At 52.0% G+C, this 18,551-nt stretch overlaps 1 protein-coding gene across 2 annotated transcripts in view; it reads left to right on the top strand.

Annotated features, from left to right (window-relative positions):
- Positions 1–18,551, top strand: part of Vac14 (VAC14 component of PIKFYVE complex) — a 106,115-nt gene that overhangs the window by 85,382 nt on the left and 2,182 nt on the right. Inside the window, exons 15-18 of one of the 2 annotated variants that reach the window (XM_050143651.1) lie at positions 10,396–10,570; positions 11,761–11,879; positions 13,371–13,450; positions 15,919–16,069. In XM_050143651.1, coding sequence (XP_049999608.1) covers positions 10,396–10,570; positions 11,761–11,879; positions 13,371–13,450; positions 15,919–16,069 — 525 coding nt within the window. Of the gene's footprint in view, positions 1–10,395; positions 10,571–11,760; positions 11,910–13,370; positions 13,451–15,918; positions 16,070–18,551 lie in introns of both variants that reach the window. The other variant, XM_050143652.1, reaches the window with a different exon arrangement.

The following is an 18,551-nucleotide window of genomic DNA, read 5'->3' as shown; positions in this document are numbered from 1 at the left end:
CTATAACCACGTCCTGAGACAGACGCATCTTCCAGGGTCTAAGGATACCTCATGACTAAGACTCCTCCTGGTTCCCATGCATTTAATCCTGGACAGGGAACATTTGGTCCCAAAGCCTACTTACTTCATACATCTTAAAATTCCCTGAAAAAGATGGTTGCAGAAGGAATATTTCCAACCTTCTGGACTGTTATTAAGAAAGGGTACAAATTAAAGGAAACCTTCTTTTCAGCTTCAGATACCTGAAGGGGGGGGGGGGGCTGGAGAGATGGCTCAGAGGTTAAGAGCGCTGGCTGCTCTTCCAGAGGTCCTGAGTTCAATTCCCAGCCACCACATGGTGGCTCACAACCATCTATAATGAGATCTGGTGCCTCTTCTGGTGTATATATGTTAACAGAACATTGTATGCATAATAAATAAATAAATCTTTAAAAAAAAAAAGATACCTGAAGCGGCTCCCCCAGGTCATGTTTTTTCACCCTATCTATGCTCTCTGCTGCCCTCCTGACTCTTTCAGATGCAGAACATGTTACTGTTTTCCAAAAAGCTCTGCAGTGTGGCTACTCTAATGTTTGTTCTTTGTTGCCAGTAGTGGGAATTAGTATTTCACTTCCTCTTCTGTTTTCTACCACTTGTTCAGTGCTCTGTGAGTGGGCTCTTATACAGAGCACTGAAAACCATCTCAGTTCATCAGATCTGACAGAAGCCTTAAACTAAAGATGTGCAGGCCAGAGAAGCGTTGGTCGTCACAGTTTCTGATCGAAGGATGCTGTGGTCTGTGAATGTCAGGTGCAGCCAGAAAGGCAGGAACAGCAGGTGCCAGCACAGTGGTGACTAGTTGATCTTACTCCCTCAGGGAGGCTGATGCCTCAGGAGCTGAGACTAGTCACAAGGCTGACAGGGAAGCCGCTGCTTCCGGAAGAGTCCTGGGTCTTTCTGCTAGTTGGTCTCTTTTTCCTTCTTTGTGAACAGAAGTCAGGACAATATACAATAGGCAGAGACCTCACGCAAGAAAAGGGTGTAGTGCCAAGCAGAAATGAAGACAGGGTCTGGGGAGGTTGGTGGAACCTTCTCCCCCAAGCCCCAAGGCAGAGGCCAGGCTCTATAGCTGCACGTCTCCTAAAAATACTGGTAAATCCCCTATCCCAGAGTGACATTGCTAGTGCCTGGAGCAGCCACCCTGATGGCAGGTTGGACAGTACCTCTCTAGCCTGTTCCGGAAGCTTGGGAATGCAGAACACCAGCCTCCAGAGAAGGGGTCTCAGTGCAGGTCTATGGAGAGCTCTAGCATCATATGTATAAATCCAAGGGCTCCTCACGTAGGTGTCTTCCTAGCTTGAGGAGCCCACCTGGGTGAACGAGGACACTGATGGGACCAGATATGGTAACTTTACACTAAGAAGTACTACTGGAAGTCAAAATGGCAGGCCCATGTTAGAACTCTCAGAATACATTGAATCCTATGGAAGACATGTAACATGAACAAGTGTCAGGATCCCTGTGATCACCTGGACCTACAGCTGCAAGGCCAGAATTTGAAAGGAAACATTGTCACCTTGGGCCATGATCTCATGTACACTGGAGCTGCTGCACCCACACTAGCTTGTGCTGTAGGGCAGAGGAGCGCAGGGGAACCCTGCCAAGGCCTCAGTGTCTGACTGCATGCTGCTAAGGTGGAGGGAGTGCTGGCCATCTGTAAATGGGATGCGTAAGCAGTAGTGACAGTCATCTAGAACAAAAGGACTCACTGAGGAATGGTTAGATGAAGTAAGAGAAAATGAGCAGAGCAGTGTGTGGTGACAGGAAGACTACTGGGCAGTGGTCACCCCAGCCATTCGAGGGTAGAGTGGAGTGACCCCACTGGGCTCAGGCACTGCAGGGGACTGCTCCTGTAGGTTGAAGAGGAGAATGGCACAGATGGAGGGAAAGGCCATCTCTGCGTGATAGGAATGGAGCTCTCAGGTGTCGAAAGGAAGGGAGGGTGGTTTGCTTCTTCTGTAACTGTCATACATGGTCTGGCCAAATAACCCCAACCCCTCCCCCCCCCCCCCCCCCGTTGTCCTGAACTTAAATTTCTTTCAGCATATAGGGATTGGAGCATGTGAGCCAGGCTGAATGGTGATGGGAGATATAGAGCAGGAAGGTCTGAGGCCGGAAGGAGCCTGCCAGGCTGAGCAGCCTCTTCCCAGGCAAGCACCTCTGCAGGGAAGGCATAGTATGTTCTCAGGAAGAAGTCTTGCTTAGGAAGGTCAGAGCCCAGAGGGCTTTGAAGGGAAAGCGGTTACGTCAGTGGCTCTCGGATAGTCACCAAGGAGACTCCAAGGCACTTAGAGCTCAGGGTGCCGTTTCCCTGACAGTATCAGCCCTGGATTCAGAACAGCAACTTTGACCATATCTCCCTGGGTGCCAGAAGTCATTGTATTAAATCTCCCACTCTGGACCTCAAGCGGCAGCTGGCCTGGGACCCCTGACACAAGTTTCTGGGAATCTGTCATTGGAGTCATTTCTGTTGACCTCTCCCGTGGTCTGAGTTCAAGCCTGACTATGGGCTGTGCATGCAGATTCCAGGCCCTGCTCCTTTCCTGGCCCCTTGGAACACAAGCAATTGCCCTAAGAGCTATTACTAGCATGGATCACAGGGCAACATTGCTGCAGCCAGATGTGGTCACTGCCACAGAGGTGGTCCCAAGTACAGGGTGGTTTGCAGTTATGCTACCTTGGGGCTATGGAGAGTTTCCAGGAAACTCAGACTCAGAAGGCCTCAGTGGGCTGGCAGAGTAGTGGTAGAACTCTTACCTAGAATGCACTGGAGGATAATTAATTAATCAAAAATTAATTAATTAATAAGATGGCCCCAATGGCTCCCATAGCAAAGGTATCCTTAGTGTCTCCCTGGAAAACGAATTTCCAAGTTGAAGCCCATGTGCCAGCTTGGTCCAGAGCCTGTGAGTTGGCCGTGTGGTCAGGTAGCAGCTGAGCACATTCCAGACCCATTCTACCCCTGGGCCTCTGCACTGGCTGGCTTATGTCAGGATGACATAAACTAGCGTCATTTGGGAAGAGGGAATCTCAATTGAGAAAATGCAAAATGCCCCCTATTTACCAGTCTGGCCTTGAACTCATGAAGATCCACCTGCCTGGCCTCCCAAGTGATGGGATTAAAGGTGTGCACCACCACCACCCAGTTTGTAGTGAATTTTTTTATTATTGATGATTGATAGGGAGTTCCCAGTTCACTGTAGGCAGTGCCACCCCTGGGCTGGTGGTCCTGGATGGCATAGGAAGCAGACTAAACAAGACAGGAACAAGCCAGTAAGCAGCATTCTTCTGTGGGCTCTGCCTCCTGCCTCCAAGTTCCTGCCCTGGATTCCCTGGTTGGTAACTACAAGCTGTAAAAAGAAATTAGCCCTTTCTTCCCCAAACTGTTTATGGTCATGGTGTTTCTTCACAGCAGCATCAACTCCAGCTGAGACAGCCTTTCAGCACACAGCTCCACAGGCAGGCTGAATTCCACAGCAGGTGACCAGGCTCCCTGGTCCTTCCTGGACATGCTTTTCAGTTCTACAAGTATCCAATCCCTTCATTCCAGTCTCATCCCTTGGCGTGAGAAATTTATCTTGACCAAGAAGGAGCTAGGGCTCAGCTTGAAGAACCAACTTCAGCTCTGGGAAAGGATACTAGGAGCTGACTGGTGGCAGGGCAGGAAGAGGCTGAAGGCTGTCGTGACAAGGAAGTGACAAAGGAGGCTCACATTGCACCTGTGGATGTGCCTTGGAGAGCTGGTAATAAACACAAGAAAATAAGACCCAGCAAGTCCCTGAGCCAGCCAAAGATAACTTCTGAGGACAGGGTGGAGTTCTTCCTATGATGGGGCCTCCTAAACCCCACCCTGGGCTGTGGAAGAAACAAAGTCACTGCTCCTGCTCTCCCCTGTAACTTCAGGGCCTAGAGCAAACTCGGTCAGCTTCCTTCTGACAGTTCCCACCCTAATGAAACCATCCCTGGGACGAGCCCACCCAGGTGTCTATGACAACTCTTCCTCCAGCCTGGCAGTAGCTTCTATTGAACAGAGGGACAAACAGCACAGAGGACAAAAGGCCCCTTTCTTCCTCTCACTTTGTCTTCTGTCCCCTTTCCATCAACTCTCAGCAAGACCCAGAAAAACAAGCCCTCATGACACCGCCTCCTCCTTCCCCTTCCAAGTAACTTAAGTGTATCAGACACATCAGCTGCGTTAAACACGATGGATTTTTAAGGCATGAGTTGGCAGGGTTACCACAGCTGCCTTTGCCCTGAGGGGCACACTGCCTAGGACTGATGGAAATAAATAAAACAGATTTACAGTTTTTCATACTTGGGAAGCAGGAAGTTGGATGGGAAGGGGATGGGGGAGGAACAGGGTGCACTGGAACTCTAGAGCTTTCTGAACCTCGGCCGGGAGCCCACTCCTTCTCCCACCCAAGCTTCTGCTGACTGGAAGTTACTTTCTGTTTAAACCCCTGAAGGAACCCAGCTGTTAGTCAGGGAGCAGGCCCGCTCCCAAGGGATGGCTCTGGCCTCTGCATTTTCTAGCCGTGCTGTTAGGTTGTACCCAGGTTTGTTGGCTGGGAAACTCTGAGCATTTGGAGGAGAGTACCCAGGCCGCCCGGCCTTGAGCCATTAAAGGGAACATGAACATTTAGTAGTGGCCAGTGTAGAGAAGAAGCAAGAGTTGCCCCTACCGTGTGTGGTATTTTGTGGGTTGAAGTGAAGCTCCAGAGGGAGAAGAAAGACACTGAACAGAAGGCTGAGTCAGTGGCAGAAGATATAGTGATCTGTCCTGGCCTCAAGACAGGTGGACCGAGGCACTTGGAGCTGGTACCCATTTGCCCATCTTGCAGAGGCGGGCTTGGAGATGCCACTTTGGCCCAGACACCTGCCAAAGATCTTTGGACCTATGTGGGATATAGAAGGAATCCAGTCCTGATGCCAGACCATAGAAGCAGGCACAAGAAAACTAAGTGAGGCCATGTTTGGAGCTGGAGACTTGTGCTCAGTGAGATGGCAGGTATACCTTCTATATCAGGCAGGAGGTGGCCAGTGATTATCTAAATCCTGCTTCTCATATGACACAAGCAAGGTATGAGGAATACTGAGACTTGCCAGCTAGGGCTGACTCTTGAGTTTCCTGCTTGTCACTGGCCAGCTAGCATGGAGGCAAGCGAGGGCTGGAACAGAGATGGTCGGTATTACTAGCTGCTGGGAAAGGTTGCAGTGTGAGGGAGGTGGGTCCTCCAGCTGCCATCTCTTTTCGGTTTGTAGTTGAGTCTGTCCCCCACAGGCCAGTTGTTCAGTACCCTGCCGGTGGTCATCTTGGTGCGGTGACTTTGGGACAGTCTGAAATGTCAGAGACTCCTGACTAGAGGTTACTCGTCTCTATTTCCCCTTAACTTTTCTCAGGTTTCTTGGGTACCCTTCTCATACTTGTGCTTGGTAGCCTAGGGTTGCTCCTAAAAACACTGCAGGCTATCACTGTCTGCAGGTTAGCTAATGGAGGAACATTCATTAACTAGAGCCTCTGTCTTCCTTCCGGACTGAGCGCTTACCCAGATACCCCTGCTGGAGGTCAGAGGCCTTTCTGCTTCTGCCTCAGTCACTCCCTAAAACAGACCAGGCCTAAAGAAAGAGGGTGGGAAGGGAGGGAGGAAGTCAGCAGCCTGAATGCCCAGTGAGTGGCATAGCCCCTTCCTCAACTGCCCTCAGGTCATATGTCACCATTGCATCACCCTCTAGTCAGGCCCGGAGGGTCCATGGGGCAGCAGCATGCCCTTGCAAGACTCAAAGTCAGAGCCAGAAGAATCTGGGGAGGGGGCTGGCATCATTGTCCAGAGACCAGGAGACCTGGGAAGGATTGGTAACAAGACGGAAGGGGACACTAGTTTGGCCTTGCAACTGTGCTAGCTTGTACTTGAAGGATGTAGGGAGTGGGGCCCTGGGAAGAATGTTCCTAAAGCCACATGTAGAGTTCAGGTTCCCGAGGAAAACACGGCAGAAGGAAGGCACACTAGAGGGAGACCTCTGTTGGTGCCTGGCTCTTCTCTTGGTCTGGGTCAAGCTTTCTCCTGCCTAGCCTGGCCACACACAGTAACTAACGGCTCTGGGGTCACCTGGGGGCCCAAGGTACTACAGAACCAGTAAGATCTTCCTTGCAGCTGCCTTAGGGCAGTGTTCTCTAGAGTTGGGACTAATAAGTGAGTCCCAGGTAGGGGCTTGGGGACAAAGCTTCCGCCAGCTATCCAGGGATAGTGATTGAAAGGACATTGGTCCACAAGTCCACAGCAGCCTGGCAGGTGTGGTGCAGCCCTTCTGGCATACATTAGGTCTCTATGGACAAAGCAGTGTTGTCTCAGCTCTGAGGGAAAAGGGTCAGTCCCTCCCTTGAGTCCCTGGGGTGTTCAGTTCTTCCTTTGGGAGCCCTAGGTCTGTATCGGAGAAGCAGAGAGCAGCCATTACCCATCCAGGCAGCACCCAGAAGGCATGAAATGGGAGGGGAAGAGAACCACATCTACAAGGCTCTTCGCTGTGACATGAGCATGAGCCCTAGTTGAAGGCCAACAGCACACTGCTGCCTAATGAGACCCTTTCTCAATAGCACGTGACCCACACGCATACCTAGCCGCTTCCCTCCTGCCGCTTCCTGGACCCGTGTCCAGGTTGGCACAAGAGGACCCTTCACAGAACCTGTTCAGGTTCCCTCCCACCCCACCTCTCTGCCTTGTCCCCAAGCACTTTCCAGGCCATTGTCTCATGATGAATAGCACTTTAATACGGGTATTAAAAAATATGGGCAAATGTGTAATGCTTGCAAGCTGTGTTCCATTATTGACGCTATGCTTGAGAGACAAGCAGGCAGCTCAAGCCGGGCTGGGACTCAGTAGAGAAACGATGACGCAGCAGCCCTGCAAGGCAGCCATCTGCCAGGCCTCCCCTGCACAGGGACAGGCACAGAAGAGGCAAAGTGAGAGGAAGAACTCGGGCTCAGAAAGCTGACTCTTCTGGTTCTAAATTCTCCATCTTTCCTCTCCTGTCATCTGTGTGACCTGGCTGGCAGCATGGGTCCTCCCTGAACCTCAGATTACTCTTCTCTGCAAACTGCAGAAAGCTACAGGAAGACTTTGTCCATACCCCAGTGCTAGGCACATGGGAACTGTGGCTGCCTGTGCAGTCCTGTGATAGAACTTGGGGCTGTCCTTCCCCTGCTTCCTGATGGAGAAGATGCAAGCATTCTATTCTTCTCTCTCTCTCTCTCTCTCTCTCTCTCTCTCTCTCTCTCTCTCTCTCTCTCTCTCTCTCTCTCTCTCTCTCTCTCTCTCTCTCTCTCTCTCTCTCTCTCTCTCTCTCTCTCTCTGCTTCCTGGCTTCTGATGGAAGTGTTGCTTCACCCTTTGCCTCCAGACCCGTGAGCCAAAGAATCCTTTTGTTACTGCTTCAAGTGTTTCATTACAGTAGTAAAGCCGAGAGGGCAGCAGCTATGTACATGGACACGTGTGCTCTGGCGCCTTCCTCGGATAAACTGGCTTCCCAAGGGAGTCGGGAAAGACAGAGCAGGACAGTCCTGGGTTGGCCTGTCTGGTATAGGGATAAGTTCAAGTGTAGATGTCCATTGTCTGCCAAACAGCATTTACAGCAAGTAGGAACCTGCCTGTGGCTGAGCAAAGAAGTGCCGGAACTGGGCACAATAGTGCCTACAGGCCTGTCCATGTGCCTTTTTACTCTTTTTCCGTTTTTTGTGTGTATGTAGTGGGGGGCATGTTTTTCATGTGTGCACATGCATGTAGAGGCCCAAGGTTGACGTTGGGACCTGTCTTCAATAGCTGCTCTCTCATTCTTTCAGGTAGGGTCTCAAGCCTAGAGCTTGCCGACGTGGCTAGTCTGGCTAGGTTGCACTAGGGATCTCACTTCACTTTCACCTTCTGAGGCTGGCCGTCATACCCACCTGGCATTCGGATACATTTGGGGATCCAAATTCAGGTCCTCACACTTACATAGCACACTAACCACTGAGTCATTTCCCCAGTCTCTGTACATGAAGCCTTTGGACAAGATGAGCCGGGTCCCCTCGTGCAGGGCCATCCAGCCATGGTGATGGAGCATCAGGCCTTCCTAGCTTGAGGTACTTGAGGGCTGCAGGCAAGACCTAGTGTGAGAGACAAGAGCCTAGCAAAAGTGCGGCTGCAGCGACAGCGCTCTGAAAGAAATAGCACCTGCTCCTAGAAGAGTCTGGCAGGCAGGGAAGGCACATCAGACCCAGGCTTCCCCAGGACACAGAGTGGACATGAGACCTTGATGGCCAGAAGTCAGCACAGCAGATGTGGTAGAGTCCCTGACGCTGAGGCTAGAGCGGTTTTGTACTTAGCAGCAGAAGCTGGGCTTCACAGTAGGTCCAACCGGAAGCCAAAGATGAGGCCCTAAGAAGGGGAGGGGCCAGCTTGTGTCTGCTTTTAGGTTTGTCCAATTCGGTGTGGGAATACCTGGAAAGAGGGCTTAGCTTTTTGAGTTCATACTGCTTTTACAGAGGACCCAGGTTTGGTTCCTAGCACCTACATTGGGCATCTCACAACCATCTGTAACTGCTGCTCCCGGAACACCTAAGGTCCCCAGCCTCTGCAGACACCTGTACTAAGACATAGACACACATGCACACAATTAGGAATAATAAAATTATTTTTAAAGTAAATAATTTTCTTTTAAGCGAGCAGGGAGTCAAACTGAGAGATGTCTTGGGAATGACCAACAGGACATGCTGGCTTTTTCCCCGGGACAGTGGTAGCCCACAGGAGATGATACTGAGGTGGGGATGCTCATAGGCAAAGCCCTGAGCACATGGCTGGACCAGGATGAAGGACTGGGGATCATAAAGCTGAGTGGATAGTATGGAGTTTACTACTACAAGAAGGTGAATCTGCAGGGACACAAAGGATCTCATTGTTGTCCTATGCCGCTCAGATTGCCTAGGAGATATCCACAAGACTGTCCCCTCTAGAGTCCCTTCAATGAGGCACAGGGCAGGAGAGCACATGTGGAAGTCACTGACTCTAGGCCACTTTGAGCATATTCATGGGATTCGAGCCCACTGGGAGACAAGGACCAGAGAGAAAGGGATGTGCCACAGTCAGGTAAGGTAGAGGGGAACCAGTGGCAAAGAGAAGCATTCCAGAAAACTCCACCACCTGACCTCTAGCACCGTCAGCATTCCCCAGGTTCTCTGGGACAGCAGGAGACCATGGTGCCTTCTTGCTTCTTCTCAGCCTTTCCCGTTCCTCCAAACCATCCCTAACCCTCCAGCTGCTGCAAGTCCCAGCCTGACTGACCTGGGGTCCTTGGGAAGCACTGCCTGGCAGCCGTTCAGCTGCTGGTCTCTGTCATGGAGACGGCAGCAGCTGCAGGCGACAGACACTTGTGGCCATTTGTCAGTGATCTTTTCCTCCCTCGCCTGCCCTTTTTGAACATTGCTGTCCCACAGCCTTGGAGACAGGGCTTGTTTAGAGTGGGTGGGATTGGGAAATATTGTCTGATTTCTACAGAAGGGCTACCACCTGCCTGCTGACTGTCATCTGTACCGTGGAGGCTTTTGTCCCTGAGTGTCATGCACCACACACTACTTCCCCTATTTTAGACAGGTATTTCCCCCATTTAAAAGATTAAGAAATTGCTCTACAGAGATACTAGGATCACCTGCCTGGGATCACCTGCCTGGGTTTGAAGCCACAAGGCTCCTGCCTTTGCCCCTTGGTTCCTCTTTGATAACTGAGCCTTTTTCTTAGAGCCCAATCCTTACCCCAAGTCTTACCAAAAGAAATATATGGGGGCTAGTGGAGCCAGGCACTACTGTGGTCCAGTTGCTTCACCTCCCTATGCCACTGCATTGACGTAGAGTCCATTCAGCTCACAAATGCTGCTGGCACCAGTGACCTGCAGGGATCCCTCTAGCTAAGGCTACAACTGAATAACAGACACTCCGACCCCAAGGAGCTTTCATGACCTGGGCGTGGAGATATTTTCAAGTGAAGATGAAGTCTAGAGAGAAGTAAGGTCCAAGAGGGCAGAACACCTTGGCATGGGGAAGCATTATTGATGTATGTAAAATCCTAGGAAGGTATCTTGGTGCATCCCTGGCCAAAGGCCTGACTGTTCTGTGGCGGGGGGGAGGGGGGGACACAGATGAAGCATATAAAAGCCCTGGTTTCTGGATCAAGGTAGGTGATGTTGGAAAATAAAGAGCAGGTACTCTGTGCGCTCTGAAGTCCCATTCCCACATATACCCCAGCATTGAGGCCCCTACACCCCTAAGAAAGAGACGATTCCTCTGGGACCCTGAAAAGCTCTGTAGTGTGACCCTTTCTGCCTTGTTTTCCAGGCAGCTCTGCCTCCTACTGAATGCAGAGAACATCTTCCACTCCATGGCAGACATCCTGCTTCGGGAGGAGGACCTCAAGTTCGCGTCCACCATGGTGCACACCCTCAATACTATCCTGCTCACCTCCACTGAGCTCTTCCAGCTGAGAAACCAGCTCAAGGACCTGAAGACTCTGGTACTCCTCTGACCCCGGTGTTAGACCTGTGGGTGCACAGGCACTCAGCTCACTCCTTAGCTGGTCCCAGGAGGTCCATGGGGGTAAACTGGGAGTCTTCCCTGTCCCAGGCTGGGTCCACATGCTCTTCTCAATTCCTGCCCCACCTTTCACTAGCCCTTTGGAAGCAGGCCTGCTGGTTCCAGGTTCTCTGCTCAGCAAAGTCCCTTCTCACAGTCAAAATTGAAGTACTGCTGGAAAACAAAGGGTTAATTGCTCTCCTTGTATTCCTCCTTGCTCTGGCCCCACTCCCACAGCTGGACACATCTGTCTCATAAATTGCCTGTCATAGTATCTCACTGTTTCCTGTCCCAGGCTTTGGGTAAGGATGCCCAAAGCTAGATCAGAAAAAGCAGAGACACTGCAGGCCTGGGAGTGCCCACATGATCTGACCAAGACATTGGGCTTCCCTCAGCTCACAGGGACTGGTGCCATCATGGATGCATAATGCCAGGGATTTATTTCCCAGTCTGGGTTTGGGTCACTTTTCCTCTGCCCCTTGCCCAGCATGACCCTACCTCAACCCCTCAATGGGAGACTCAAGGACATTTAGTCTGTGTCTATGAGGATTTCTGAGGCCAAGTGACTTGGAATGATCCAGGCCACAGCCCTGCTCCTGTGGTTCCCTGCAGACATTTGCAGAGGCTTTAAGAATTTTCCTCCTGCTCAGGGGCTCCCTAAGCGTGGGTGCAGCTGCAGGACGGGTTTCCTGGTACACTGAGAGCAGGAGATGGGCTGCCAAAGTAGGCAAGGTGGATCTGAGATGAGTAAAGGAGCCTCACCCCTGAGGAAATTTCTTCCCAGCCCCAGGCTCTGGAACCACAGAGTTCTGAAAGACAATTACTGTCATTTTGCCAGGGGCAGAAATGCCAGCTTACAAAGGGAAGGCTCACTTTTGACTAGGCCCTTGCTGCCACTACCACGTGGCTCTGTGAGGCCAAGAGGTAATGACAGGGTCTGAGGAGCTGTCAGCATTTCCTTTGTGACAGTTGTTCCCAGCTGGGCTGCCAAACACAGCCCAGTGCTGAGCTGGCATCCCAGCTGCCCCCAAGAGCCCCATGTCACAGCCCCTCAAGGTCCTTCCTTCTGTAGGCCCCGTGTGGACCCAGTGACAGGAAGCCGAGCCTTCTAACTGCTGCACCTCTCCCCAGGAAAGCCAGAACCTCTTCTGCTGCCTGTACCGTTCCTGGTGCCACAACCCAGTCACCACCGTGTCACTCTGCTTCCTCACCCAGAACTACCGGCACGCCTATGACCTCATCCAGAAGTTGTATCCTCTCATTGTCATTCAGTTCCCCCAGTAAGGACCAGGTGTGGCCCTGCTGCCATCTTCCTGTACTTAGTTCCAGGGCTTGGATATCACCAAGGCCTTCCGCCAGGGGTGCTAATGGGGTATGTTCAGGAAAGGGTTGTTATCAGTAAACAGCCCCTTTAGAGCCTCCCAAAGGAGAGGTAGGCCTGGAAAAGCTCAGGAGTAGAGACAGGCTGAGTGAGAGAAGAGATGGGATACTCAGTTCTCTGTATCTCCTGCCCCTTCTATGAATAGAAAGGGCTTTGTTACTCAGGAGGCAGAGACAGGCAGATAGCTGTGAGTTCAAGGCCAGCCTAGTTGGTCTACAAGAGCTTGTTCCAGGATAGGCTTCAAAGCTACAGAGAAACCTTGTCTCCCAAAAACCTAAACCAAAGAAAAAGATTGCTTTTTTAGCCTCGCGGTGGTGGGGCACACCTTTAATCCTAGCACTCGGGAGGCAGAGGCAGGCAGATTTCTGTGAGTTCGAGGCCAGCCTGGTCTACAAGAGCTAGTTCCAGGACAGGGTCCAAAGCTACAGAAAAACCCTGTCTTGAAAAAAAGAGAAGGAAGGAAGGAAGGAAGGAAGGAAGGAAGGAAGGAAGGAAGGAAGGAAGGAAGGGAGGGGAAAGAAGAAAGAAAGAGAGAGAGAGAGAGAGAGAGAGAGAGAGAGAGAAAGAAAGAAAGAAAGAAAGAAAGAAAGAAAGAAAGAAAGAAAGAAAGAAAGAAAAAAGGTTTTGTTACAAGAACATGCTGGGGAGGCCTGAAGTTGGCTCACATGGTGAAACTGTGGAAGCCAGGAGCCTACCACACAGACACAGGTCTTACCTGCCTTACCAGGCATCCAGAGTCAGAATTTTTGTTTTAATCTACCACTGAGAAGCAAAACACCCTTATCTTTGAACCTGATTTATGTCCTAGGAGCAGAACAATATTCAGGAAATAAGACTGTCCTGCTGTAAGGGGCCAGAAGTTGGCCATGCAGGCTTCAATGAAGGGTCTTGTATGTTCTTGCCTGGCATCCTTCCAAAGCCTAAGCCTGCCCTTCTCAGACTCTTATGTGACCCAGACACCAAGAACTCACTGGCCAGTTCCCAAGCTTCCCTAACCTGCTAAGGAGCTGTCCTCTCAGGCAAAAACCAGGGTGCTCTCTTGCCAGCCCCCTCCTGCTGAGCTACAGGGCCACAATAAGTGTCTTTGTGGGCCCAGGCAGGCAAAGGACAGCTGTGGGAGCAGAATCCAAGCACCTATGCAAAAGGGACAGCTGGGCCACATTCCAGCTAGAAGGACAGAAAGGCAGAGAAAGTAGATATATATTCTTCGTGTACTAAATCCCAGAGCCAGGCTGTACACTGTAAACTAGGTCTCGGGGAGGGACACATGGAACTCTGAGCCCAGGCTCTGGGGTCCATCCTTTGCCACTCCTTGGACAGACACTCCCAATGGTGAGACTTTCCTTGACCGCCCACCCAGTGGGGACCTGGAGGTCACCGTGGACTTCCTCACAGAGGTGGACAAACTGGTGCAGCTGATTGAGTGTCCCATCTTTACATGTAAGAGTCCTTGTCCAAACCCCTGCCTCTAACAGCACCATAGACCTGCTGTGACCTTCAACTGGCCCGGAGGGAGAAGGGGAGCTTTAGAGCCAAGTTTAGATACCATCTTGACTGAATTTGGAGAGGGAAAAGAGGGCAGTGACCCCAGGAGTGTTCTAGAATGTCAAGAGCGTACTATTAAGAAATGATAGTGATTGTGATAAGAAGCCAGCTGGAGTGGGATCGGGTGCATGGCATCAGAATTAATGTTGTCCATTTTCTTAAAATGGGGGTCACATACACACAGGCCAGTGCTGACACAAAACCCATCAGACCCTGCCCTGGGGCTGTCCCTAGCTGCTCCTTCCCGGCCTACTGCCTCTGGCCTGAGTCCCCGGGGTTCCTGATCATCCAGGAGCTGTGCCCTCTCCTCTCCTGAGGAAGAGAGCATTTGCCAGGAGCAAATGGGTAGGAGCTGCTGGTGAGTAACACCCAGGCTGAATGTGCAGAAGCAGCGCTAGCTGGGCGAGCACAACTCTTGGCACCTCCACACATGCAGCGCCTGTTCCCAAAGCACTCCATATAACACGTGTGTTTACAGTGTGGTAGAGAAGCCAGAGGCAACCCTGGCTGCAGCCACCTTCCTAGCCTGGGTGACCACCTGGGCCTCTAACTCTTGCTGGCATATTTGACCGAGCAATCAGCCTTTACCCGGAACCCAAAAGCAAATGCAGGACTCAAGGATCCTCCTGCCCAGCTCCCACAGTAAAAGGACCAGCTGCTCCAAGCAGCAGGTGCTGCAGTGACTCAGGTCCTGGAGACAGCAGAGCGGGAAGGAAACCCTCTTCTCAACCTGTCTAAAGCATGCCCTGCCTAGCATCTCACTTCCTGAGGGCCCCATGGGGTAGAGGGGCTCCCCTGAAGGCAGGTTAGGGCTGATCAAGTATAAGGTGGGGATAGTGCTGACAGCAAAGATGCAAGGCTTAGTTTCCTTGAGGCCCAAAGGGAAGAAAGAACTGGAAGTAGGTTCAGGCTGCCCCAGAGCTGTGTGCATAGTAATAAATTTGCCTATGCACACACCTTGCAGGTCAATTCTTCTGTGACCCTAACAGGTGTTCCTCCCTGCTCCCTCAGCTAGCTGAACATCCTCCAATGCAGTTCAGTCCTCATACAGCCTACCTAGAGCTAGCATCCAGTCTCACCGGTCCTGGGCTTCTGACTCTCCAGCTATATATACATTAGGGCTCACACAAGCCATTGGGTTTGTTTAGTTTGCTTGAGTGACTCACAGAACTCTGGGAAGCACGGCTACTGCTTCTCATAAAGGATGCTACAGTAGAATTGGAGGAAAAGGAGGGCATGCTTTTCCCAAACCAAGCCTGTGTTTTTATGAGAGCTTCATGATTTAAGCATGGCTGATTTACTTTGGCCATTGTGATCAGCTCAACCTTCAGTGCATTAGCATGCATGACATTTTGTTTCAGAGACTGAGGGTTGTAGGAGTTCTGTGCTGGGAACTTGGATGAGTATCAGATATGCATGTTACCATAGCATAGGTGTCCATGGCTTCCACCTCTTGGGATAAGAGGAGGAACTATGAGAGGCCACCCAGTCCTCTGCTACCTGGCACCAGGGCCTGACTTTTCAGGCTCCCAGCATCCTCCCAGACTCCTTGCCCAACTCCTGCTGGGAGGCAAGACTACTCTCCAAGGCTCGGGGCCACTCTCTGGAAGGTGTGGCTCACTGTCTGCACATAATGTCTGACAAGGTCTAAGGTACAGGAGGAGCATTGCTACTACAAAGGCCCAGGAGGGGAAGGAAAGCATCTTCCCAATCCAGTCTTCCCATCAGGCCTCAGACGGGCTGCAGCCACCTTGAGATGCAGGTGGTCACTAGCAGGTCTAGACTCCTGGGGTTGACATAGATGCTGGGCAGAGATCATGGGTGTCCCTGCCCTTAAAGAGGTCTCAGTTGGATATCTAAATCACCTCCCAGACACTCGAGGCTTTGGTGTGTGCCTCGCTACACAAAAAGGCATTTTCCCATCCTGCCCTCCCTTAGCAAAGCCCTAATCCACTCTTTCTCTCCAGCTCACCCTATTTATAGCTCACGTGCTGGCACGTGCAGAGCCAACTGGGGAATCTGTTATTCTATAAGCCCCCACCCCCCAGTTCTCATTACCAAGGAAGCAGCTGGGTCTAGGGAAGGTGGGCCTAGCCCAACAGCAGGTTTGGGAATCTTAGGCTAAGGGGCTGCTAGATAGGTCAGTCAAATGGGTGGGTAGGGAGAAATTAGGTCATGGCCATAAAATTCTCGGGAGGCCTGGCTGGCTGTAGAGGAGCCACTCTTCATCCTAAGACAGGTGTGTCTCAGCCTAGCGGTGCTAGGTCCAGTCCTCTCCCAGACAGGATAAGGCAGGGGATCTGGGCTAGTTTATGCCAGAGCAGGCCCAGGATCCCTGACGCCTGCCCTCTGCCCTGCTGCAGATCTGCGCCTGCAACTGCTGGACGTGAAGAACAACCCTTACCTGATCAAGGCCCTGTACGGCCTGCTCATGCTGCTGCCGCAGAGCAGTGCCTTCCAGCTGCTGTCTCACCGGCTCCAGTGTGTGCCCAACCCTGAGCTGCTGCAGACTGAGTGAGTGCTAGGCCCAGGGCACTGCTGTCCTTCAGGCCTGTCCCCTGGGAGATCCCAGCGGCTTGCTCTGGTGCCCTGTTCCTGTACTTGATTGTCATTTCAGCCCTCCCTGTCCACCCCACAACTTCCTTTCTTTTGTCTTCAGATCCACAACAGATCCCAAGATGGGAGGTTCTGGGAGTGTTCACGGGGCAGAAATATATAACCATGCTTTCCTGAGCAGCTTGGGGGAGCTCAGAGAGACTAAGCCTCAGTTTGAGCTATTTGCCCAGCAGAGGCTCCTGGAGAAGGAGCTCCAGAGATGGAGAGTGAGTGAGGGTCTTGAGAGTCAAGTAGAGCCGAGTCTTAGGCACCTCCCAGGCTTAGATGCCTTCCCTTCCATTCTAGTAGATGTTCAAACCTGGCCCTCTGAGAGCCGCAGCATCACTAGGACCTTCCCACCACGCCAGAGGAACAGAAGGCAAGAATGCACCAGAGCTACTCTACTAGGGTCCTGCTCTCAGGAAAAACTTGTCTGGCATCCTCTGGGCAGGGGGGTCCAGGCTCCCACCCTGAACCCTCTGCTGGCCCTAGCCCCACAGCCTGTTGGGCTGTGTCTATATTTGGTAACCCTTGGAGGCTTTGCCTCATCCACAGGCATTTGGCATTGGAGATGGAAAATTTCACTTGTCAGGTCACCATGGAAACAAGCAGAGCCACTGAGAAGATTTACGCTGAATGGAGTGCACCCAGCTTGCATCAGCTGCCCTATGTGTCTAGAATTCCCTCCTAGGCCATTGGAGCCACTCAGCAGGCCTGGCGCCTTGCTGCAGCGAAGGCCTCAGGCGTTTGCCCTAAGGGTAGATGCAGACAGCCTCAGGATAGGCCTGCTGCCCAGTCCACCTTCCCTGCCCCTTTCCCAGTCACCCTTGTGCCATGTCTTTCAGCTCCGAGTTTCAGCCAAGTGAAGTCTGGAACACTTGGTGTGTTGAGTACACCCAGGATGCAGGGAAGCCACTGCAGGCTTGGGCTGGTCTGGACTCCTCTCCTGCTTCTGAGAGGAGAGAGGCCTTGAGATGGCAGCACGCCTCCTCGGCCTGTCCTTTACAGGCACTGATGAGGTGCGGGAAGGAAGGGCACTGCCCTGGGAGAGACCTCAGGCCAGGCCACAAACCCTACCACTTCCCAGAGTACCTTTCTTGTCTGGGGGGGGGGGGGAGAAGCTGTACAAGTCAAGGGCAAGATAAATCCCCAGAGAGAAACTAGGTAAAAGGGTTTCCTCAGCCTCTGTATGGTCCATCAAGAGAATCTTGAGCCCAAGGAATGGGGCCCTTGTGTAGAAGATTCTTATGTGGGTCAGTGAATAGGATCTGTCCCAAGTTCTCCATAGCTTTGCTGTGTGGCCTCAGGCAAGTTCCATGCCCTCTCTGGGCTCCCAGTTTCTTGGTAAATACATCTGTGGAGTAAATGGGCAGGAGGTGTTGAGGTGTTCTCAGCCTTCCTGCCTTTCAAGGACCTGAGAAGTTTGAATGGGGATGTGCATGGAAACAGACAGCTGGGGGAGGAGTCAGGTTACAGGGCTGGGTGCAGAGGGGCAGCTCACACTCTGGAAAGGGAGGGTGGGGCAGGCAGGTGGCAGACAGGCGGCCTGCAAGCAGCACAGCTGGGGAGGTTTATGCGCTCGCTCACCCACATCTCCCCGGCTCTCACTAGGGTTGGGGAGCACAGGCCACTCAGGCTCTAGCCATCCTCAGTGGGGCGAGAGGTCCCTAAAGGAGAGCTGGCAGCAGATACATGGTAGGTGGGGGGGAGCGTGTCAGCTCTGGACTGTGGCGTCACTACTCACCCTGCCAACCAGTACCTGAGGATTGTGGGAAAGGAAACATGGCATTGTGGTGGGTAGGGTGATGCTTACAACCCAAGCACTAGAGAAGTAAAGGCAGGAGAATCAGGAGTTAAGGGTGTCCTTGGATAGGAAGGCCAGCCTGAGAGGTACATGAGATGCTGTCTCAAGCAAGCAGCAGGGCTGCTCGTGGCAGGGAAGGATCCCCTTACCATGAGGCAGAACAGCTCACTACTCTGAGGTCCCAGAGAGCAAGGTACAGCTGCTTCCCCAGCCCCGACCCTGGGTATCTCGTTGTCCTGGTTTGCTTTCTATTGCTGTGAAAAATCACTGTTGATCACTGAGAGGGCAGGGCAGGAACTGAAGCAGAGACCATGGAGGAAAGCATGGGTTTACTCTGCATGGATTGTGCAGCACGCTTGCTTACACAACCCAGGGCCACCTCCCCAGGGATGGCACCACCCACATCAATCATTAATCAAAAGATGCCCACATACATGCCCACAGGCCAGTCTGATGAAGGTAGTTCCTCGGTTGAAGTTCCCTCTTCCCAAGCAACTCTAGTTTGTGTCAAGTTGACAAAACGAAGAACACCCCTCAAACCCTCTTACTGGTTGCTGTTCTGGACTTAGGCTCCGTGTTTTTTAAGGGTATTGTCAA

The sequence above is a fragment of the Alexandromys fortis genome, unplaced genomic scaffold (genome assembly GCF_014885135.2).
Source record: "Alexandromys fortis isolate MF-2015 unplaced genomic scaffold, M_Fortis_MF-2015_v1.1 scaffold_1, whole genome shotgun sequence".
In the NCBI taxonomy this organism is placed as follows: domain Eukaryota; kingdom Metazoa; phylum Chordata; class Mammalia; order Rodentia; family Cricetidae; genus Alexandromys; species Alexandromys fortis.
Note: the sequence above shows the minus strand (reverse complement) of the source record. Positions and strands in the feature narration are given on the sequence as shown.